General features: G+C 40.9%; 1 protein-coding gene across 1 annotated transcript in view; it reads left to right on the top strand.

Annotated features, from left to right (window-relative positions):
• Nucleotides 1-313: 313 nt before the first annotated feature.
• LOC143903255 (zinc finger protein rotund) overlaps nucleotides 314-25956 on the top strand; it is a 168475-nt gene continuing 142832 nt past the window's right edge. Inside the window, exon 1 of the mRNA XM_077416709.1 lies at nucleotides 314-812. Within this exon, the coding sequence (XP_077272835.1) occupies nucleotides 636-812 (177 nt within the window). The 5' untranslated portion in view covers nucleotides 314-635. The remainder of the gene's footprint in view (nucleotides 813-25956) is intronic.

The raw sequence follows: 25956 nt of genomic DNA, 5'->3' as shown, positions 1-25956 counted from the left end.
GACACCGTGACCGACGGCGACGCGCGGCCGGTGTCGGAAGTCAGAAGCGTTCACGCTCGGGCGGGCAGCGCGTCGAGTCAACGTCGATGACCGTGCCGGGGATCCGAGGACGGATCGGACGCTCTCGGCTGTCTCGGCACCGAGGTGATACGCGCGGCACGCGACTTCCGCTCGCGGAGCGAGCGGGTCTACCGGGAGCGCGCGGTCCCGGGACGCTCGTACACGCGTACGCGAATGCCGGTGAATCGTTCCTCGACGCTCCGATCGACGGAAAGTCGTTGTCGTCGCGCGTTGCGCGCGAGCGCGGCGTGTAATACCGCGACGATATCGCGCTATCCACGGTGCAGTGATACCATCGGCGGTGAGGTGTATGTCGCGCGCCGCGCGTCGTGTCCGTATTATCGCGGGAGAGTAAAACGGAGCAGAGAAAACGAAGCCGAGAGAGAGAGAGAGAGAGAGAGAGAGAGAGAGCTACGAGGCAAGGGAAGTACGAGAAACGTGACGTGTGACCGGGAAGTGTGAATACATTTAATACATTTCGCTTGGAACTCGCGAAGCTGCGCCGACGAGCGAGGTTCGGAAGAGAGAAGATTCGGGAAAAGAGAAACACACGGTGATTCTCGACGGGACGCTCGATGTATCCCTGGTACCGCGACAGCGTCGCGGCTGCGGCGGCAGCTGGCCTCGGGGGACCGGTCGGCGTCGTGGGTTCCGGATTCTGCTCGACCGGGCCCGGCCAGGGTGGCACCACCATTAAGACTGAGAGCGGATATTCCGACTGCATGCTCGCCCTCGACTACGTCCAGAGTAAGGTGAGCGATGATTTTTGACGATTTAGCCTCCTGTCTTCCGCACGCGTTTTGCACGCTCGAATCTCCTCGGTCTCTCTTTCGCGCGATGAGGCGTCCCAGCGAAGTGTCCGATTTGTTTTTTAGGCCTAGAGTTTCTAACGCGCGTTTAGGCCTGTTCTATGATACACGTCGGATGTTGGAACGCAGCCGGCCGATGCTCCATTGAGAAGAATTTGTTCGCCAAAAAGAAATTCTCTTTGGACAAAGGTCTGTTCGTTTTCGCCGCACTTCTAAACCAAGTGCGATAAGTTAGAGAACGAAACAAATATATTTTCGACGAATAAAGCGACACTAATTCGAAATCAGAAACCGCAAAATCCGAGATGTATCGCGTGAATATGATTTCCACTCGAGGACTCGTCGTTTTGGAGTTATAAGATTTGCGGATTAATTGGAATTGTAATATTGAAAAATTGAAGAGTCGCACTTTTTTTGTGATAAATTTCTCGGCGAAATTAATGTCCGTCTCTTCTTAATTTAGAAACGAACTTAATTGCGATATATTTTCTATTGCAATGATAAATAAATTTTTGCAGATTTGGCACTGCAAGTGTAAAACAAATTAATAATTTTCTTAAAACGACAAATGTATTCGATTTCGCGATAAAAATTTTACTCGAGACGCGTCCATCAGCGTTAAAAATTGTAAACTTGCGCAGCTAATTTGTCGTCGAACATTGTATTCGTTGTATTGTACGTCAAAATAAATCGTACAATTATTTGGCGGCCGGAGCGATAAAGCTGTCGGAACATCTGTGGCGTCGGTATAATTTCTTTTACGAAATAATCGACGCGTCGCGACGACAAATAGTTCATTCCGATTATTGTTGCCGCTGCTTATTCTGCGATCCCGCTTCCCGACTGGTTTGTTGCTGATCGTACGATGCGGTATTTCTCCTTTGTGATGATATTTATACGATGACGGACGTGTGTGTTATTGCGTCTTGCCGAGAATCTTCGGAATGTAAACGAAAATTGCTTCAATCATATTTGGAGAATTTATAACATAACTTTCACGGTAAATCAGATTGAGTTTCTGAAATCTCGCGCGTTGTATAAAGAAAAAAAAGCTAAATCGCGCGAGTTGCATTAACACATTAATTTCCGCCACAAACTTGTATTAGAACGAATGTATAATAGTCATGATAAATATAGTTCGCGTATAACTGCGCGATTTTTCCGCAGCGAATAGGAAATTATTTCGAAAAGTATTATCTTGAGAACTTTAAAGAGATAGTTTTTTTGAAAACGCCACGTTGCGCGCGCAAAACTTTTATGAATTTACATTTAATGAGACTCGCATAAATTTTAATAAGTATATAGATATGATGATACTTAGAAAGGTAGTAATTTTAAAATAATCGTTTTTACAATAACAGTTAATGCGAGTGATACTGATTGTCTCGTTTGCGACCATCAGTTGTTTATTATGTCATTATTCATCTCACGTGATTTATGTTCGTGACAAAGTAAACGACGTTTGCACGCTAATATTTCATCTCCTGTTAAATTGTTGGAAAAAGGATAAGAAAAAAAGGAAAAAAAAACTATTGCCTAGTACACGTAAGAAGGGATGTAGCTATATATGAGATATCACTTATGAAAATCAATGCTAATTGACGTTTGCATGACAAATTAGCATTCTGATGATACGATTTCACGTTTTAGTAGTTTGACGTTAATAACAATTTGCAATTTGAAGAGATAATTTGTTGTTAATCGCACGTGATATTTTGCGTATCCGTTTTTAGAACGAGATAAATATATTAGCCGAATGGTCAATTATCCGATATGATAAATCTTGTCTTTGATACTGTTGTCGTGGAACATAAAAACTTGGAGCACCTCCTTTCCTTTTTTTGCCGGACGTTGATTATACTCATAGCCGGTACAATAACGTCGTAAGATACTCGTAGATGAAGATTAATACCTGGATAATCGCACGGTGGCAATGAACTTGATATTTCAAAAGAGAATTCTCGCTGCAGCCGCGTGTTGCATTAGTTACATTTCCGCGTATTATTCGCTTGGAACGTACATTTGCATACATATGAGCACACGATATCCTAAAACTATAATTTTTTAATATTTTTTTCTCGTTATGGAAACTTATATTGAATAATCACGTTTTGGCTAATATCCAGATATTTTTTACTTATTGTAATTAATATTTTTTATAATTACAATAAGACACGCGCACACATGCAAAACACATATACATATCATATATACTGCTTCGATAAATTAAAAGCGCAACGTTTGGATTTAATGCGCGAGTTTCGTATTATAGCATACCGACGGCGGGCGATGGATCGGCATGACGATTTAATGATGATCGGTCTTATATCAAAGAAAGTTTAATGATACAGCTAGGATGCGAGCAACTACTGGGTAACTTCCCGAAGGTAGTAGTTTCCGAAGGTTTTTTGAAATAAGCGAAAATTCTGATCTAACATATCTGATTCATCCCTCCAACCCATTTACTTTGTTTTACACATTGAATTGCCTCGTTTCCCTCCGCCGTTGCCTTCCCCTCGGGATCCAGCCAGCGAGTTACAACCATAATGAATTATCGCGTTAATCTTTCGATTTGCCTCGTGTATTTTCTTGCGAGCATCCGTATATAGGTAGCGCGTAAGAAAGCACCGAGGAACCCGTGCCGCGACTAAATCGACAAGAAGGCGATCCGGCGTGTCAACCTGTGAAAATGATTCGCGCGTAAAAAGCACCGGGCTTGTACCGGTCAAGTGATCCAAGGACAATAACAAAGCGCCGTTAATGCGTCGACGATAACTTTCAAATTTTCCATTTCGAAGATTTCCCTATATACGCGAAGTTAATAATTAGCAATTATCATCGCGATGACGATAATCAAGTATCATTCTGCAATATCGAGACATGTTGGAAAAAAAAAAACATCAGCTTTCAGAATTTATCTTCAAAATTGGCAGAATAATTCGTATTCCAGACATTACGATAAGTACAAACGCGAATTTTTCTGATGGCGATATATAGTGTAAACGCATTTTTCTCGGATCTGAACGTGTAATAACATTAATGGAGCCACGGGATGTGATGCACAAACATGTGTGAAGCTCGTTTTTGACAACACACAGCTTGACTGGTTGATAGCGAATTACCTTTGGCGCCGCGAGCGATATCATTATGTGCTATATATGATTTTATCGTTCTTCTCAATTGCACCACGCCGTGAGCCGTGAAATCGCGAAATAAAGTACTTACGATTCAAAGCAATTACGTATTCACGATTGTCACCCTCGCGTAATTTTAATATTGTTAATACATATAATTTTATGCAATTAACCGAGAGAACTCTCCCGAAATCTTTCTCAGCGAAAGCACACGGCGAGCTAATTTGATGTAATCACCCGGTATGACTCTGTAATGTACAGCTTTTTTTAAATTATTATACGTGCAATGATAATCGTTTAATAGCTACCTAACGTGGCCGTTAATTATTATAACGACGGCAATTAAGTGGAGTGTTGACGACTCGGCGTCCATTAACGGGTGATTAAGATCTAGGTTCGATTATAATTTCCAGTAATTAGTCGTCCGATGTATGTAAATAGCAACTTTTGCAACTGTGATTTTTTCTTATACTATTCTCTGTTGTCTTTATTATTTATCGGTGTAGTTTTCTGAACGTCTCATCTCCCCCCCCCTTTGCGCTAATATATATAATATATAATATATATATTGCGTGTTGTGGGATAATCGATACGATTAAATGATACGAGAGGGTAAAGATTGTGCGCGCGATAGAAACATATTCTTGATTATAATGAGAATCCCTTTCTGAATCTTACTTAAACAGATAATAAAAATTAAATAATTATAAGGATGCTGATTAGTGATCGGAATGCATTAAAAAGTTAAACCGTTTATCGATTATCTATTGAAGTATATGGAACTACTGTCCCAACAAAATTAAAGCTATGCTTCAAAACCGACAAATATAAATCGGCGCGCAGTTCACTAAGTTGGTATAAGTATAATATGTAAAAATTCACAGAGAAATATTATATTATTAACAATAATTATATATATATATATATATATATATATATATATATAAACTTACAGAAATATTATTATCAACAAGAATACCCTGTTACGGCTCTAAGCCCCTTTGTGGTTAGATGATTTATTGATCGTATGAGCCTCTGTTATTTAAAAATTAAATAATTCTTTTTCAAGAATAGTTTATAATAAATTCGCATTTGCCAAATCGCCTCGCTCGTTCAGCAAAAAATAATACTACAAGCTTTTAATAGTGCATTTGCTACTAATTTTGGATTTACATAAATTGTTTAATCACTATCTTATTAAATCCTTACGCGACGGGTAAAACTCGATCCATACCGATGCAGGTGTACAAAACGCCGATATAGATAATTTATAGCGTGCCCACGTGATTCGCCATAATCAGAAGAAAACTCTCGAGAGTCCGTTCCGCGATTTAACGAACCACATCGTATACGTTGTTACCGATAATTATCGGGCCATCGAGCGGTTTTTTGCCGCGGGTCGATTACCACTCGCCGCCGGGTCACCATCCAATCCGTCGACTTTCGTTCGCCGTGCTGCGCGGAATAGATTTTCCTGCGCGATGTCGGTCAGTAAATTAATGACCGGGGCGAGAAATTAATATCGCGCGCGCGAGCGCTCCGCGCAACATATAATTGTCCCGGCAATCAACCCGTTTAATTATGTATATTATATGTCCCGTACGCGAGACCGAGGCTTCTTCGCGACTCTTTTTGTTACCGCGCCCCTTTTACGTTTTCCCGCAATAATTATTCCCGCCGCGAGCGCGCGCGAGCCGCGAATGATGCGCATTCGAATAGATAACCGGGAAAGCGCGACGACAGCTGATTATAAAAATAATTGCGGCGTATATGCGGGAGCCCACGGGGCCGTGACTAATTGCCTCCCCGTCGGGGGAAATCACCGCCGCGATCTGGAAGTCAATTCGGGTTTCTCACGAGTTTATGATAATGATATAATATTCTCCATCGATATATCTAAGCGTTCCCTTTTTGGGAATGCATCGATGCGCATATCGCCCTCCCCCCCTCTCTCTCTCTTTCTTTCTCTTTCTAGAAATGCTATGGTAGCTTGGCCCTTTCACCTTGGCTTCAACATGACTCCTTTTTTTCCTGTTAGGAAATGCGGGGCAAGAAACCCGGCAATCCTTATACTTTGCATGTCGGTGACGTGGATTTACGTGTCCTACGCCCCCGTGGTGGAGCCAAATTAATCTGTCTTCCCTACTGTGTCTCATGTGTGCTATAGCTTATATTACTATATTAACATTAAAGAATTTTCCGTACAAGAAAGATTTTTCATATATAAATTGTATAATAATATAATAAAAAATATTTTTGTGATACTATATAAAGAAACAAAACGACGTCAAGTATTACGCCAAGTGTAAGTGTAGAAAGCTGCGTACGTTAGATTTTTCTATTTAGAAATTGTTTCTGGACATATTAAAAAGACTAAAATGTGATTAATTAAAGTTTTACTTAGTCGTTAATAAATAATAATACTGTACCTTTAAAATTTCTCTTTTCATTATATATATTTCACGAGTCTTTCTCTATTGTTTTATGGTCCCGTCGACCATTAGGGGAATGATACGATTATTTTGGACTTTTTACGGCGCGCTTCTTTCAATATATACAAGATTTTGTTCGAAAACTGCGTTGTAACGTTACGTGCCTCAATTGGCTGTTTAACGGGATTGTCTTATGAATTCGCTAGGTATAAACGGGATGGGATAGAAAAAAAAATTGTCGCTCGGTGTGTTCGGCGTGAGTAGCAGCGGCGACGGCGGTTTATACTTCTTGTCCGCTTGAACGTGGAAACGGAGATGGTTCCATAAAGACCGAACGAAAGAGAACTTCATTGGATCCTCTCGACCATTGGCAAAAACGCTCTGAAAGTGTAACGTGCAACCGATTTCCCCTTCGTCCTGTCTCACCACTTTTCCACGTAGCGACCATAAGTACCGCGGTCCGTTCTTTGCAGATCGAGTGGAACGATGATGCTGTTTCACGCGTAATCGTACGCGCTTAAATATGCCAAGTCGCCGGTGTTATTAACGTCCGTTTTATTTTACTTATTTGGTTTTTCTAAATATTTCATACACCTAAAGGAAACATTCCAGATTGGAATTCTAACAATAAGTTAAATACTTTTGAATTAGATTAATCTCGTATCAATTATTATTTATTTGGTTCTTCAATCTTTAAGTATTTCATATACCTAAAGGAATTCTGGATTAGAATTAGATTAATCTCGTGTCAATTATTATTTATATTATTATTACATTTATAGTGTATTTGGAAATATTAATTTATTTGTGGAGTTAAGTAATCTTTTGTAATAATATCCCTCGGTTGCCGATTTGTCACATGTCGACAAATATATAGTTTGATAATCTGCTTTGATGAAATCCTCGATGAAATCTAAAAAAAACTACGTTTTCTTCCACCTTCAAGTTTGTATTTTGAAACTAGACTATTATTACTACTTGCTCTATACTATCTGTGATTACGAGACTTTTCTACCGCATCTCGTAAGAGTGTCTCTCTTTCCAAAAGACTCGCGAGGCTCGTGCGGCGATGCATGCCGCGAAAGGAAATAATCAGGATCGCTGACTCGATTCTCATAATTCGGAATGAAATTAACTGGCCGTGTTGATTTTTCCGCTTGGGAAACCTAACGACCGTTACGAGGGGGCGGCTCGTTCAGCTAAGAAAAACATTGTGCTCCTGGTGAGTCGAAAACGCATGCAAGGAGCTCTCTTGCGTGCGGGTTGTAAAAATTTGTTTTACGCGAATTTATACAGATAGACGGAAATATCGCAGATGTCGCTGGTAGATTTTCCTGACACCGCCGTGATGATCGTGACAGGCACTGAGATAGTCATGAGCGATCCAACGAAAAAATTAGCAGCTATTATTTATCAAATATACAGCTATAATTTATTATTATTTGTTAGCGATTCTATAATGACTATTAATTCTACGTAGAAAAAAGTATCGCGGTATAAATATAATTTAGCTGGATCATTATTGATGTGTGCTCTTGTTGACTATGATATTCTCGAATATTTCATGAAACATCTTTTTTTTATGGATGCTTTGATCGTCAAGTTTACTGGCATTGTTAACAATTTGCGCGCCCGTTTCGTAAAAGTATTCTGAAATTTATCTCTGAAGATATCTCTCACTCTCTTTTTCTCATTTTTTTCTTCATCTGTACGTTATTAGCTAAAGAATTTTTTTTAATGACTTAAAATTTTTTTAAGTAAAAAGATCATGGGTGCTTCCGAAGAGGCGCTCGGGGTTAGGTTTTGGTATAGTGCATGTAACATAGGCTATACCAAAATCTAACTCCGAGCGCTTCTTCGAAAGCACCCCACGTATTGAAGTCAGTGGCTGCAATTTTTCATCATTTTGGCTGTAATTACTTACAACTTTATTTGACAGATATGATAGACTTTCTACAACAATATTAAGCTACAATGAGAGTCTACAATGAGAATTTAAGGCGTGAAATTTAAGTTTTAAGTTTTAAGCCGTAAGAAATTAACCAATCACAGTCGAATACTCTTCTCACATGTGATTGCTTAAAGCTTAAATTCTTACTGTAGACTTCGCTTAATGTAACAAAATTAGTTGTCAGGTAGACTCGTTCGCGCAAGATTTTCAAGTTGAAGGCAGCCATCGGCCGTCAGGGCTATAGGCACCCGTAAAAGGTTGCTCCTGGATCCGGGCGGCTTTCCAAATTTGGCGGGCTCAAGGACCCTTTTGCGCGATCCGTCGCAAAAATGGCTCGGGCGGTGCATGACTCGCGCTTCTCCCTACCACGGTAGACCCCGTCTAAGTTCGAGGCAAATGACACTTGCTCGAACGATTCGGAATGAGATATTTTAAGTTGACAATACGCGCGGGATGCGACAATGCGGATAACAGTGCTGAAATCGATAGCTTAACAAATCTGTCACGTGCATTCGCCGAGAGATAATGCTTCACAGCAAACGAATTCTGAACACTTCTCCGATACTTCGGAGAGTCGTTTCTTTAGTCGGAACGAATTCGTCAGCTCGATCAAACGTCAAATCACGCGGAATGTACCCTTCGGCATATTTGGTGCCGATTTGTTACGGTTAAAGGCCCGAATCGAAGCGACGATAAAGAGCGCGACGGGAAAGCTCGCGACCGTGGTGGAGGATGAAAGGGTTCGGTTGCGCCGAAAGAGAGAAGCACTCGAGGTCGCGGCCATTACGGCCGATAAACAGCTCGAAATATCGCCGAAAGAAGAATTCAGTGGTAATGGAGCGGCCGGGCAAAAACGCGGTCGCGCGCAAAGAAAATTAACGGCAAAAGGGAAGAAATGAAACGCGCGCGCACCTATACGTGGCCTATCGAGGAGAAGAAGTCTCCGGCCCTCGGCACAAAGAGGCGAAAGAAGGGAAACGAGGAGTGACGGAGGGCGGCTGCGGAAGGCGAAGAAGAACAACAAGAAGGAGAATGCGTCGAGCAATAGCGGCCGGCCGACGGACGGACGGACGGACGGACGGGCGGGTGGGAGGGTGGGAGGGAGGGAGGGAAGGAAGAAAAGAAGAGAGGAAGAGAGGTGCGATCGGAGCGTGCGCGTCCAAGTACTGCGGAGGACGTTCGCGATGCATCTTCCTCTCTCTCCTTTCTCCGTCCTTGCCCTCTTCTCGCTCGCACGTCCGCCATTCCGTCCCTCTCTGACCCTCTCTCCCTTTCTCGCTCTCTCTTTCTCTTTCTATCGCGCTGACTTGGTTCTCCAGGTAGTTCGTCCTCCGATTGGCGGGCGTGAACGCAGGTGCGCGTGGGTGGGGGAGGCGTGGTACCCACCTCCTATTGGCTACCGGGTCCTACCCACACCGGAAGTGGGGCGACGCTGGAGGAAAGAGGGTAGAAACGAAAGGGGGGGCAGAAGCTAAAGGCAGCTCCTCCGCTCGGGCTCAGACCGAGGGGGCAAAAACAATATCGCATCTCGCGCGCAACGTTACAAAAACCTGCCAGGTGGCATTTCGCCTTACTTTGAGGGTTACTGCCTCTTGCACGCGAACACGTACACACATGCATGTATACGCGCGTCTACGTGCACCTACGTTATACCTGTACCGGTATACCCTGCGAAACCCGCGTCGCGGTCGCCGCCATGCTACCAAGTATCGGTGAGGGGATGCTCTCGCACCCCCTTGACTTCTCGGCCAAGAGGATGAAATTCGAATGAAAGTTTTATACTCTTCCCCCGATGATTTAACAGGGTAATTCGTCAATATACCAAAGTTTCTACATTTTGGTAGAACTTTCGAGAGAACTTATGATAAAGTTCGGCTATACTATTGAGATATTTAAGATATATTTACAAAGGAATACTTTTTCTCTATGGCAATCAGATTTTTATGAAGAAAAATTTTGATCTTTTTATTATCTTGTTAAATCTTTTAATTTGTCAAATTCAATTTATTCTTAAATTTTGCTAAGTTTTTAAGAGTTTTTTTATATTGGTACTTAATATACTTTTTATTATAGCATTAATTGTATGAATTGTAGATTTAAAATGTTTTCTGTTTTAATTTTTGAATACATTTTTAGTGATAATGATTAAATCATTAATACTATTATATTTTATGTTCATTACATTTAAACACAACAGTACTGACCGTTTGTTTTCTTATTCCAATTTAGAATTAATGCCAAGAGAAAACTCGTTATAACTATAATTAGTTAAGGATAATTTCTAGTATTGTAATGAGATTTAAATTGTTTTAAAGATAATTATTTTAAAGAACATTATTTCTTGAAGTAAGAAAAGTTTAGAAAAAATTACTAGATGCGTATAAAAAAAAAAGGCAATCCATCTTAAATTTAATTTTTTTGGCGATTGTTGGCGCCGAAATGGAATAAGAAAGCCGAAAAATATTGCGTTATACCATTTATTTTAAAGGTAATCGAGAAGAAAGTTCGTTACTTTTGTGAATGTTAAGCAGGAAGGTGTTGCACAATGCCAATTGTAAGGTGGTTTAATTGCATGTTTTAAAATTTAATTTTCCGTAATGATATCCTCTAAATGAACGTTACGTCAAAATTATAGAGATATACGCAAATATGCAAACGATGCATATAAGTGGGAGTACAAAGTCCATGAACGTTTTATATAACTCTCGCATATGTTTCATGTACATTATATAAGATATAAGTGTAATCTGATATTCCATGTTTATATGGAATCATTATACTATATAATTTAAAATTATGATAGATACAAACTAATCTTGGATCTTTATTTATTCATCTTGTTGCATAAAACGCACAAAGTTAACATCTATCTGTTCATGCGAGCCAAATGAGTGTAATACCGGCACGATGCTTTCGAGGCTTTTAAGTTAGCACATAAATCTTCACGAACAATAACGTGGCCATCCATTAGGACAATTTTTGACAGGTTGGTATAATTTAGATTCAGGAAATAAATGGAAGAAACAGGGGAAGGGGGAATGTAAGGGGAGAGGGCAAATCGAATGTGAATGTTTTAGCAACACGAAAGAAAGCATTGAGATAAAAGCGATAAAGTGCAATGTACATCAAAACGAACGTGAAGATCGTGCATCGCGCGAGTAGATAGAGTTGGAGACGATTGCTCATTTATTGCGAATCCCTCGATATGTCAGCTTAGAGATAAAGATACACTGAGGAAAATAATTCTGCTGTTGCTGCGAAACCATAATATCGGAACCAATTATTTGATTTGACAGCGAAATTTGCTTCGTTGAAAAATCTCATCGAATGATCGTAGACATATGAATTTGCTGTCGAAGCGAAATAGATAGTCCAATATCCATAGCTAATACAATTTGCTGTTGCAAGGAAAGAATTTTTTATTACCACAGCGAAATCATTTACAAATTCAGCAAACGAAAATTTTTGACAAATCTTTTTGCTATCTGTATAGTAACGATTATTTGCTATGACGACATAAAGTATGATGCGCCAGCAAATCTTTTTTCTGGGTATGCAATTATATATAACGAAAAATGTTCTCTGACAGAAGCATCTTGATTTGATTAAATTCATTTGGAATATATATTATGATTTAAAACACGATGAAGTGTGAATAATAGAATACTTTTATATTGGACCACTGATTGCAAAATGATTGAACATGTTTGACATACGCAAAGTACGCTTAACATTTTTCATATCGCTCTATACTATATAATTATATTCGACATAAGCCATCATATATAAAGTAAAAATATTTGTTATGCTTGGCTCTCCTTTTAACAGTTTTAATTTCTATAGTTTATGTAATCAAGGAAGATCGACAGTTTAAGTAAATATTGAAAGATGCAGTTTATAAAAGCATTTAATTTAAATGCGGACATAAATTAAGAGTGCTTATTCAAGAGTCGTCGTCAACAGTGGACCCGCGTGCGAATTTTAATTGCACATCACGAAGCTCTTTTAATTATCGCGATAATTTTTGCCTTAAATAATTAAATTAATAGTGCGTTATGCCTTCTCGATACTATAATCACGTGCGAAAAGTCGAGATGGTGTAAGATGCGCGCCCGTGCGAAGATCGCGGGTAGTGTTTTAATTTCAGGCCGTCCCGGAAGGTGTAATTTTCGAATTATCAGTATCCATCGCGCGTCCACGGATGGTTTGATAATTGCGGCCTCTATCCGACGCTATACGCCGACGGCGTGTAATAGCGAGCGATTTCCGTGATCCCGGTCTCTCTCACGGCCGTTCGTTTCGCAAGAAATGAAAAGACACGTACGCACACGTACGCGGCGCGTTACACGGCGGACATATCGTGCGATCCGCGGACGTTTAAACAATGGCGAATAGCGGCCACGGGAATCCTCATGAATAAAGATCAGAATGTTTGTATAACGATCGTACGTGCCATCTCTCATCGCGAAATTCACCGTGAAACGCGATTACGGACTGTCGCGAATTACTATTGAGCGGTAAAACTTTTCGCACGGTTTGTCTAGTAACTTTTCAAAGTACTGTGCTAATGCGAGGAAAGTGAATTCCGGTATAAAACATTGAAATTAGATACCAAACCCCAGGATCTCGTAACAAATGACGATCATTTCGTGTGGCAACCATGAGAATTCGCTGTTTCCTTGATATTTTTCTAAAAATATTTTGAATTTGAATTTTTATGATTAATGAGATCTGCGAGAAAGAACGACGCCTCCCAAGTATTCGCTTTTACGTTCCGTTTGCTCGGACGCGCGATAGAAAGCAGTAACAAGCTCCGCCGGCCGATTCGGATCGATTCGGCGAGGGTACTTCCGAGCGCGGCTAGGTATAAATTAATCAGACAATTAATCGTGTAATGGCTTTAATTGGGGACCCTGTTAAGTGTCAGCGGTGTCTGCCGGGCATAATCTTTGCCGTAGCATCTGCCTTATCTACATACACACTTCGCCGTGTACGGTCCAGAAGCCGACCGACGGCCACATGTACTGAAACGCGGACCGGAGACCCCCGTGCGGTTGTTGAGATCATAGATAAGTATGTGAGATTTAGTGAGATATCCGATATCGCTTGATAACCATGGCATACACACCGCTTGTAAAAGCGGCAGATTCCGTCGTCCGCTTCGTTCGCCGCTTCGATGCCGCGCGACGCGACAAAATGATATTCGGCTTCCTGGTTTCTTTCTTGGTAGATAGAAGATTTTCCTTCCGGCTTTAACTAGCCTAAGCTTGTCGTCGGAATATTTGTCTTGATAAGAAAAGTTTACTGCAATAATGAATTATATAAATGTATATATATAGATTTATGTCATCTCGAACGCTTTTGAATATTTGGCTAACATGCAGAAGTATATTTATATCTATCCATTTGTTAATATAATTGATTTTAAAAATAATTTAGTTTTGCATCAATCTTTTGCTGAACGTACGACAAAAATAATAGCGTAACGTAAAATAACAGTGCGGAAACTATTTCTTTTTTGGAAATGTCTTGTGTAAACTAGAAATTAAAACATATAAGTGCAAGTAATAATTGAAACATTGCTGAACTTTTTTTCTCTTATTTATGTAGCAGTTTTTTCGGTGTATTTGCGTATACCGTGAATTTTCTTCGGAGATATTATATACTAATCATGTTTCTTTCTCGCGTTTCCGAGTTCCACGTGCGCGAGTCAAGCGGCTTATTCAGGGCTGGTGGAATCTCGTTCGGGATATAATTACAGAGCACGGACGGACGTATATAATTCTTCGTGATTGTGACTGCATTTCGATCGTAACTTTCTTGGCTCGTAATCGCCGTAACTCGCGCCAAAACGTTCACAACATTCTACGCGGTTGATTAGCGTTAATGCATGGTTGTCACATGCGCGACGGAAACGAAAGTAAAAAGGATCGAGAGAGAAAGAGACGCGGTGCATGTTAAGTTTGGATAGAAAATTGTTGGAAACATTTGAAAATTATTCCATTATCGCTATTGCTTCATTATCATTTCGTATTTGTAAATTATAAAAGCATATAATTCCGGACGAGCGCTTCGAGCTTCAACCGCTCGAAATTTGATCGAACAAGGCATTCAAAGATGTCTGATTGAAGCGCATATACAGTGTCCTGAGAAATTATTAGCGTTTGCTATTGGGAAAACTAGTGCAACACTGGTGCACACTAAGTAAAATTTTATTGTTCCAGCACAATGTTGCACTGATGTGTTTAATTTGACAAATTTTTGCCAGTAGAACATTAAACACTGAAAATATGTGACCTGATTTTCACATTGAAACAACAAAATTGCACTAAGCGTGCACAAGTATTGCACTAGGTTTCCTAGTAGAAAACGCTATTGTAGACAAACTTTTTCCCGCGAAAGAGCGAAATGCCTCCTTCAGATTCTGTGCAAAAGTGTAGAGACATGTAATCCATAAAACGTGTTTTATTGGTGATTGCAATATGATAGCGAGTGATAGGGAGTGCCATTATGACAAGTTCGAAGTTTCGATTGCCGACCTCATAGCAGAGTTCACAGTGTTTCTGGAACGGAAAGGATCGAAGCTTGTATAACAACAATTGCTGTGAGTTGCCATAATGGCACTCCCTATCATACGCGCTATCATACTGCAATCACCAATAGAATTCACATTTTTTAAATTACATGTTTAAACTCATCATTCTATCCTACCCTTAGAATCTGAAGGAGACATTTCTGACCGTCCCCCGAGAAAAAGTTGTTCATCTTGTTCCTCTGGACCTTCTCTCCCTCCTCCTGAGTTTGTCTAGATAGTTTTTCAGCAGCCTGTATATTTTACTATATAAATGAATGGGAGAGGATACTATAGCTTTTTATTCAATCCAAATTAAAGTTGGACTCATTACGAGAATAAATATGTCACGGTATTTATATTCGCTGTATAATATTATTTACGTGCTTGCAACTTTTTACCGAACTTTTCGCAGAAGTAGAAGAAGCACGCAGTGGTCGGACAAGATTCTTGGTAATGGTGCTTTGATTTCTTGTAGATATTATTTTTATAGATGCTATAATTTTTTACAATCAATTAAACTTGAATTTAAAGACTAAATATGTCAAAATTTTTATTTACTATATTATTATTTACGCTCTTGCAATTTTTTCTTCCATTTTTCGCTGAAATAGAAAAAGCATGCGGTGGTCGGACGAGGTCCTATGTGCTTTGACGGTTCTCTGTTTAGTTTGGCATTATCTTATAAGACTTTCTTCATCAAACTAGTAACGGAATTTTTTATGAAAATATTCTCTGCTCCGTGCAGTTTGAAATACGCGTGTTTCATTGAATTCTGCGTGGATTTCACGGGACGGCCAAGTGCCTTTCGCATCGCGGAAGATTGTCTGTACCATCCAAGCTTCTCTGTGCTTGGGAAAATGTCAAAACGGTTCTGAGTTCCGTCGTAGCGTGGCGCTAGTAGGCATGCCAATACAAAAGCGTGTCTATAGCGTGCTGCGAGCTGCGGCTGCGACCTCGGATCGGAGAACACGCGTGCAAAGCCGCGCGTTCACGTACGAAGCTATTGGAGTTGAAGAAGTATGGATCGGTTCGATGATCGATTCGGGACGATCCTCTTTCGCACGTTTTTACACGTTTCCCACAGCGTTTGATATATCATTCAGCATTTTTTTAGAATGTTATGCCATACGAAACGAGCGTCTAGCTATCCGGAAGAAGATAGTTATTGCCCATCGTTTTAACATGCATACAAACAATAACGGCTCCTAGCGAAAGTGAAGCATATACCGTAATTTACGTTGGAGACTCGCGGGGGGGAGGGAGGGGTAGCTCTTCTCCTGCTCGCTTGGAACGGCGAGTAAAATGCCGGAAAAACAGGTGTGGGCGCGTAAAAAATGCAAAAAAAAGGATCCAAGAGAAATAAATGCATAAAAAAAAACGCATAAAAAAGTATCACGATCAATACGCGAGTTTTTTTCCGGGAAGAAAGCGAGTGAGGAAGAGCGAGAGAGAGAGAGAGAGGGGAAAAAAGCACGAGCGGAAGGTTGTTTCGTTGTAATCTGAAAATTGATACACAACCACAGCGACGACGCTCGTCACGCTGACTTTTTCCAGCTAGAACGCGAGGCGTTTCTGCCTCGTCGAGGTTGCATTAGTTTCACGCTGGAATAGGTCGCCTCGGTTGCATTTTTTACATGCGACTGCTCGTCCTTCCTCGCGCCAAAGGTCGGATTAGTGTCGTTGCACGCGCGCACCGGAGACACTTCTTGGCACACTTTGTTCCCCGCCTTTTGTTTTGTATTACCCAGCCCTTATTTTAAATTCTCTTTTTTTCTTACCGTGTCGATGCAACTATGCGGAAAATCGATCGCCGATAGCTCGCGCTGCCGCTGCTGCGCGATGTTATAATTTTAGAGCCGCATAAGCGAGAGCCGCGCGCGCGTTACAACGTGCACACGTTCTTCCTTCTTTTTCTCTTTTATTTTTTTTTTATTAAAGCCGTTAATGGCGACGGGCATTTCGACGTGCACGGCGAGATTATTTAATCTTTACCTGGTCTCGGAAAAATTAAAAGCTTAGACAAATCTTTTCCTTTTTTTTTGTAATTGTCAATTATGTCGTGTTAAAGGTAGATGCAACCGGTAATGTAAACTTGGCAGATCTGGAATCTTACGACTTTTGCCGTAAAATGTTACATAAATTTGCCATAAAATTATTGCGGTGTAATATCATATAATTAAAACATAAAAAATATTTATTTTTTGAAAAAAATGATTGATAGTTTTAAGTTTTTTACATATCTATTATTTAAATTAATGTAAATTTTATGCTGTTCGGGTCGACGTCTTTTTTCAAGCGTATATATAAAAACGAACAATTTTGCATTTCTTCAAGAAATATATTTTTTTTTCTTTTTAATGTATTCCACTTAATGTGTGTGTGTGTGTGTGTGTGGGAGGCTTGGCCTGTCGCCGCGTCTCCAACTGGTTGCTCCAGTTTTTTGACGCAAAACTTCTGATGCTTTCTTATTCCAAGAGATAGGTGAAGATGATTTGGTTAACTTTTAGCTTCGTCACTTCGCTTGACGGAAATATAACAAACGTTATAAGAACATATGTTTTGACAGAGATCGCGCACTTTGTTCGATGCACCGTTGTCGCGACATCGACGATTGATAGACAAAATAACGAAGGATTCAATTAGTAATCGCGGGGGGATTTTTGGAGAGAGAGAGAGAGAGAGAGAGAGAGAGGCGCGGATGGTTAAAGGTCAAGCTTCCAGGAAACCAGTTTGAAATGTCTGTTCGAGGCACGGACTCCTAATGCGTGCTTAATGATGCAGGAGATTTTTCGAATGCAGTAATCTCTATTTTTGGGCGTCGTTTTCGCATCCGTGATGTGCCGAATTTTTCTTACATATAGCAATAACGAAATGAACCACCTCATTTTCTGACGTTTAGCATTCTCGAATCTCTTATTTCTTCTCGCACTTATTTTTCATCATTAATCTATGTAATAATTTATACGCTAAGGCTGCATTCGAGGAGCGTGCTATTAGCGCTATTTGCTTATTCTATCCTTGTTTTACACCTAATAAGCGATAAAGATAGAATGATGCAATAGCGCTAATAGCGCTCCCCAAATTTGGCCCAATAATATCAGGGAACAGTTGTTAAGTCGAATCATCATATTTCGCTAAAAAATATAGAAATAATTACTGCTACTATTGATCAGCATTGTATTAGTATATTTTATATCTTTAATAGTGACGACTCGACACACACATAGAATTGAAGAAAGAATATTTAAGAGGCCATTTGTCACAACTGATTTCTTTAAACGCTCGTGTATTAATTAGCTCTTTTATAGTACTGAATAAGTATAAAATAATTTTTTATCTATCTATACTTATTTCTTAGCTATTTCTTTCTTATCTATATATTTCGTAATTTACAATTATAAGTTAAACGTTAAACCAATAGTCCGTGGCTTGAGAGCAGCTCACGTAACTCTGACGTCGCGAAGTGATCGTCGCGCGGCTGCTGTGTAAATGAATTTTTGGCGGATCGGGTCCAGCCACGATGAAGAGGATGCGGGCCGGTCCGCGCACGAGACAGTGAGCGGCATTGTTCCGGGCCGGGCGGTGTGACGGTCGGAGAGTAGGGCTCTTTCTTCGGGACGCACGTCACTGAAGAAACGCGGGACGACGAGACGTCTTGCATCGCGCTGCACGGTGCGGTGCGGTGGTTATGTCTGGGCGACGGTGCCTCTCTAGCGTAGCCGGGGGAGAGGAGGGCACATCTCCAGAAGTTACGACTCCATTAAGAAAGGGGGGAGGGGGTCCGCCGATTTTTTCGAGTTCATTTCGGGCCGCATAAAACAAGCTGTTTAAAATGCACGGGCGTAGGAATGCAATGCGGCCCGCGAACGAGCTTCGGCGGGGAAGAGATGCTGATGGAACACGAGCTCTAGAGACAACTCAGAGACCGATACGTCATATTCCATTATCGTGATTGGCTTTGTTGTAATCAAAAATTGACCATAAAAAATTACAATCTTTGTTTCCAAATGAATCGATCATTTGCCTATATATAAATATTAATAATTTGAAGTCAGTTATGTAATATCACATATTTATTTATGACATCTCTTTGTTTATTTAATGTAATTATTATATTGGCGATTGGCGCGAGACAACTACCGTGTCTCTTGATAAAAGAAAATGATATAGTTTAATTTTATATGAACTATTTTACTTGATACAAAAAATTAATTTTAAATGGCTGATTTTGAGTTGTTGGTTGTTAGCTTGATGATAGTCACTAGACTTCTTCAGTTTATAAGTTACCACGTATAGTTAATCGTTGGAAGCAGCCGGAATTGCGGTCTGACGCCCTGTAAATGATTAGTAGCCCTGCGCGCGACCTTTCACAGACTTTTCTCCGATCCCTTTTGATTATTCGGTTAAATGCTTGTTTGTTACTTAATGTTTATTCGACGTTTACGATAGTGGAAAATAGTAGACGTCGGGTGTCAGTGCGAAGTCACGGGAATGCAACGTGCGATGGTAAGCGGCGCCGTTGTCGATGACGTTAACTTTAGCCCGACCTTTCCCCGACGACCCACGTGCACATGTCGAGAGAAGAATCTTTCACGTTCGAAAAAAAGAAAAAAAAAGAAAGTTAGCTTTATTATAGCGTTGATTGAAAGATTGAGGAGAACTCGTTGCCTCTCAGCATGGAAATGAAATTAGCAGTAGAGCGATCGAAGAGTATCAGATCTCGACCTTTAGATGTCGGGACGTAATGAATGAATATCAATACCGTCGTATAAGAAAATATCAGAATGTCAGATCTCGAGTTGCGTGGGAGACGTAGAGAAATGACAATGAGGAAAAGCACGTTCCTCTTAGATTGATGAGGAAAGGGCTAGATGGCCATTACTAAAATACTTTTGCCCGACGAGCAGCCCCGTCGCGAGAATGAAGCGAGAGTGGCGAAGAGATGGGAACGAGACGAAAAGAGAGAGAGAGAGAGAGAGAGAGAGAGAGAGAGAGAGAGAGAGAGAGAGAGAGAGAGAGAGAGAGAGGCCAGGATGAGGCGGGGGCGGAGTGGTTGGTTCGCCTCCTATTTACAGGACATCCGCGCCACTGGGCACCGAGACAGTTATGACTCCTCGCCCCTTTTCGGACCCCGCGCCGGTTGTTTTGCGCGGCCCTCTCGTTGCTTTTGTTCCGTGTTGCCCGTCGCGTTGTTCTTGTTCAGTGTTGCCCGTCGCCCCTCTTCCACCGCGAGATCGTTCTTCGGCGTTCTTCTTCCACGGTTTCTTCCTTCTTCCTTCTCGGTCACCGACAGCGGGCTTTGATACCAACATCGCCCCTGATCTCCTGCCCCTGTTTCCACAGTGTGCGCGTGCTCCTCTTTTCTTCCAGGATCCATGTCTCCCTCGCCCTCTTTCGCCCAGCTTCTTTCCGTCTTTTTCTGCCTCCTTCTCTTCCTGCTTTTTCTCCTTCTCCTCCTTCTCTCTCCTTCTCCCGCACCCGTCCTTCCCGCGTCCTCGTACACTTCGCCCGGTAGTCGCCTTCTTCTGGTCTTTTTTTTCCCGCGTCGAGCTGGTCTTTTTGCCGGCGCGGAGGCAAGTCCGGGGCTGCTCGAGAATGGGGAGAATGGAAGGACGGGGAACGAGGACGAGGATGAGCGGCGAGGATGAGGATGAGGCGGAGGCGCTCTCTCGCTTGAAAGGAGCCGACGTTACGTACGGTAGCCGGCCAGACTGTACCCAATTATTCCGGCGTGCTATACTAATGCCATGGACCCCCTCGACTAACCACCCCTTTCTTTCTCTCTCCTGTCCTCATAATGCGATAGGGCCCCCCGACTTCGCCGGCCGTTCGCCAGCGATGCCGACGGCGATTTCTTTGCGCGATGAAAGCTTCCCGATCTTCAACGTTGTGTCCACGATGGCGTGAAATCACTTAGACCGAATTATCCTAAATCATAAGATGTCATACTTGACAGCTGACTTGACAGTTCAACAATTTTGTTTGATGCACATATAACAATTTGGCTTTATTTAAAATTTATATTTTATTTTCTAAAATTGTTGTGTATATATAAATTTAAAAAATCGGTTTTCAGAAAATAGATAACGAAAAGCTACACACTTTATAGCACTTTCCGGAAAATTCTACCTCTATTTTATATACTTTTGATAAAAATATTCGGTCTAATAGTTTTTAAATTAAAAACGGTCAAACATACATCATTCGTAAGAATTTTATATAATAGTATAGATATAATATCTATATTTGTAACTTGGAAATGTATACCGAATCATTGTTTCCCAGCAGAAAAGTAATTGATATACAACTTTGAGTATTTATGAAACACTGTGTTCTTTGCTTAACTTTATTTACGCATTCTCGATTGATGGCGCCAACAAACATTGTAATTTGTAAATTATATATATGCTCTTCCTTAAACACATTTTGTTAATGAGGCTGCATTCTCAGCAGATACGATACTTGCAGACGCGATTGTTTTCAAGATCTTTTCCGAGAAAGATCCTACCGTTAAGAAAAAACCGTCCATCATAATAAAATGCGTGTAGAGAGTCATGCGTGAACTATTCGTCCCGAGAAGGCCAGACAATTATCAATATGAAGGTCGAAACAAGTGCGATAACACGATGGACTGTCTCGAGTCGCTGATCCAGTCGCTGACCTCAAGTATTTCAACTGAGGTAGGAAGTGTAGAGCCAAGATCCTTTCTTCTCGCGCATTGACGTCCTCGATGTCCTCAATGCATAAATGAAAAAGCGTACGTTGAAATAAATTCGCTACGTTGGATAATGAATCGAGGATATTTGCAGGAAAACACTGGCGATGCATGTAATACGAGTCTCTTTACGATGCAAAAAATGTTACAAGCAATCAACAATAATATGAAAGTAAAGTTTAACGACGAAATCGAGTTACATCGTGAATATAAGCATCGAATAAAGTTTATTGACGGATAGAAAGCGATTAAGAAGGCGAGGTTTGGAATATAAATTGAAATATATAAGGGATTGAATTATAACATTCGCGTTTGAAACGTATTTTGATTTGCTCTGAGAAACTTTGCCGTGAACTCTCTCGCAGTCTTTTCCCACTTCGAAGTGGTTTCCCTTCCCTCGCGGGACAGGACGATGACATTAAGGATTGTATTAATCAGAGACTGTCAGAACGCGTGATTCTTCTCCGCGACTCGCGGAAGGTGGGTGCCGAGGGGTGGCAGCTCTCCGTGGTTCGAGGAAGAAGAATGACAGAACGAAGAAGGAAGCGCAACCGGAGCTGGCAAGCTGCGAGAGAGACACGAGTTCTGGCCACGGTTTGCTAGGGCGGATCTGCCGATGACGTCGAGAAATGACGCAAAAAAATAACGGCCAGACTATCTGGCACCGAGGGAGTTATATATACTTCTCCTTTGTCGCGCGTGTCTAGTGTAACCGCTAATCGCGAAAATACTTTGGGTTATATACCGCTTATTACCGATTCGAGCGGAATCGGTAATTTCGTATGCAATAATGAGATGTTGGTCGTCGTAGAAATATGCATGGTTATATGTTTATGAGAAATATGTATTGCTGCCGCGTACGCGCGATGCAGAGAGAAGTTTTAATTACAACGCGGCCATCAACGTTGCCGTTGCTTGCCGGTCGCAAAAATGTAGCGCATCGAACAGTAAACAACAACGACCTGCCATCCTCGGAGAAGCGCATCGGCTACTTAAGCTCCGGTTAATGCTCTTATTTGAAACGCTTCTGGTCAGAGGCGGTTATAATAGCGGCGTGGCCCTTAAATAGCCCCGTGTTCAACAGCTCTCAAGTATTTCCAATATCCTGCAGGAGAGTGAGATTCGTCTTCTTGTCTTCTTTCCTCATTTCGCTCTCACCGCTCTCCTGTTCTTCCTTTCACTCTCTTCTCTCTCATCCTCCACCGCGTTCTTTTTCTCTCTTTCTCTTTTCATCTATCTATCCGTCTATTCATGCTCCCGGCTCTCTTTCGCGGTTGCCTCTTCCCAGAGTTCATTCATGCCTCCTGGTGGCGAGGACCTCATTACCCACGGTGAATGGATCCTTCCCGTTCTCCCCGTGCCGAAGGTTCGCGCCGCTGCTTGAAATTCTCGTTGCTTGACGCTTCTCGATACTGCTCCCTTTCTTATTTTTTTACTTCGATCACCTGCTCCCTTTTTTAAAGAATCTTTTCACGAGACACGCCTCGGAGAGAGAGCTACAATAAAAGAGGCACTGCTCGAAAGTAATGTCTTACGATTGAACGTATGCACGACTATGTCACGTGTATGTATAATTTATCTTTTTTGGAAGTGTTTTTTTAACCGATGATCCGTAGATTTCGTAACGTTATATTTGTAACTCTAAAGATAAGCTTGACAAACTCTCTTTCTAGTTGTTCGCAACCTAGAAGCTGTGATAAATATTATGTCGTTAAGAGAAAATTGACTAATCAAAATAATTATCGGATTCGCAAACGTCCTGTATATGCTTTCGAGCCAGCGAATATTCACGCGTGACGGTTTAATCTTTCCTCCCTAATATTGTCACGGTACGGCGGCAATAATCTGTGTATCGACGTTTTTTCTTTTTTGCATCCGGCGCAGGAGGTGCAATTTTGGCAGTCGCATTTTTCTTCTCGCGCGAAAGGTTAATCGAGACCCGAGCTTTATCTGGCGCGTTCCGCACACCTGGAGGCCGCAGCCTAATGTCTACCTGTTCTGTTTTCGGGAGCCAATCATCACGTTCGCCACAGGCGCGTGCAACGATCTGAGACCCCTTTCCTCTCGCACCTCCTTTGCCCAGGCATTTCTCCTCCCAGGCTTTCTTTCTCGTCGCTCGCCCTGATTTGGTCCGACGACTTTGTCAACGTTGTCGTCGCGTTATTACACTTCTTGCTCGCTTTCCGATCGGCTAAACTGGTAAAGTAGTAACTTCTAAATACTAGAAGTGTAGTACAACCTACTTATCTATTTTTAAGGAAAATATAAATGTCGTCAACAGAAACGTCGGTCGGCGACACTCTCGAGTTTGAGAATTTTTTCGGATAAATCATCCGAGTTTTCTTTTCACAACGACAAATTTGCAAAGTGGCGCATGTAGTTGCATTTGAATTTTTGGTGACCACTTGACGCAGTTTAATACTCAAGATATTACTCAAAATAATCTTTTTTATTGTTTTTGGCGCAAGTAGAAAGCCTGATATCTGATGACAATAAAGAATGAACGGGTAAACGAAACGGCAGCGCGCACCTATCGGAAATATAAATCTCTGTAAAAACATCTTTTTAGACGAGTTGCGAAAGAGAATCGATGGTTGCGGTAACAGCGGAACAATTTTTATTGCAGGAAATTAAGTAGTTTGTGACCTTTGCTCCTGGATGGAAAAAAATTGTCTTTGGCACGCTTGTAAAAGAAGGCCACGGTTACACGCATGCGGCTATCTGTCGAGATAAGCGCTATACATATCTACGCGGAGAGGTCGTCGTAATCGTTTGCGTAACCGGATCATAAAAACGATAAACAAATACAACTCGATGTAAGAGGAGACACTCGAGTCTTGTACATATGACTATATATGTTTCATCAGCCCGCTTACCGCGCTTACTCCTTTTTCGTTATTTAACAAATTAACTTGAGGAATAAATTAACTTTATCGTATACACTGAGATCTGTCGGATCTATAGCCTAAGGAGTTAAAATTAAGTACCTCCGTCATATTTATTAAATTTATATCTTTCAAAGAAAATTGTAATAATAGATAATTGCAGTAATGATAAGAGGAGAAACGACGTGTTTTCTATGTTCAACTCTGTATCTTGAACGTATTATGTTGTACGTTAGGTACATGGAAAGGGAGTTTGTTTGAACCATGAGTATGAGCTACGTGATATTCTTAAAATGACCTTTTCGTATGCACACATATACACGCAACACGGTATGAGAGACGTTATCGCTGGTAACCTTTGGGCTTTAACCTCAGCAGCCAGCCCTTGAAGAAAATTATCGTGACAATTTATCTTACAGTATCGGTGGCGTTATAACATCCGCTTCTTGAAAAAATGCTGAGGTGTAACACGAGATTAAAACTTGCAATAGAGCTTATCATTTTAAATGTCAAACATTCTCTCTTTTGTAATATTCGAAATTATGTTGGTAAACATTTTTTTCAAGGAAGTTACTGTGTCTTGCAAAATCGATTTAGGATATGAGATCTGAGGATTAGTTATGTAAAAGTAAGACCCCCTTTAAGTCTAAACATTAGTTTTCGGCTATTTTTGAAAAAAGACTTACTAGTTATTAAATTATATTTTATCTAAATTTTTTTACGGAATAATATACTATTTTTTTGCAATTTTAATTAAATTGAAGTATGTTTACGGAACGAAACTCTCAAAAATACGAGAAAACTTGAAAAGTATTACACAACTATATAGGTCGGATTGTTTGTGTTCTTTTACATGCGTATTCTAATTCCTATGTCTAAAAGGCGCGTTCGTTTAAAACGGACGAGGAACGAAGACCGTTTATGTCTTACTCGGACATCGCCAGTACGTCTTCTTCGTTCGCTTCTTCATCATCTCCATCATCTACCGACCCCCCTTCGGACTCTCCTTTTTGTGCAACGGTAAAGCAGTAAAATGCATTTCATGCAACGCGCAAAAAAGAAAGCCAAGGAGAAACACCTCCGTTCTTCGAAAAGTAATGCGCCGTTAAAACTGGAAATTGTAATCAAAGCCTCGTTTCAGCGAGGATCATTAAGCGCCTTCCGAAAATTTGCATCCGATCCTAGGTCCATCGATAATAATCAATCAGTTTCATTGTCTGTTTCCGGTTTATGAAGTAGAAGTACAATCGAGAAGGAGAAAACGTCGCGTTAAATTGATAAAATTGAAAATTTGTTAGATTTTTAAAATAAAATTGAAACTGAGAAATATTGTAAAAATTGAAATAAAATTGTCGCCACGATGTTTAATCTACTTTTTTTTTAATTGTGAAAGAAA

This window comes from Temnothorax americanus, unplaced genomic scaffold (genome assembly GCF_048541705.1).
Source record: "Temnothorax americanus isolate GAGA-0224 unplaced genomic scaffold, ASM4854170v1 Scaffold45, whole genome shotgun sequence".
Lineage (NCBI taxonomy): Eukaryota > Metazoa > Arthropoda > Insecta > Hymenoptera > Formicidae > Temnothorax > Temnothorax americanus.
Note: the sequence above shows the minus strand (reverse complement) of the source record. Positions and strands in the feature narration are given on the sequence as shown.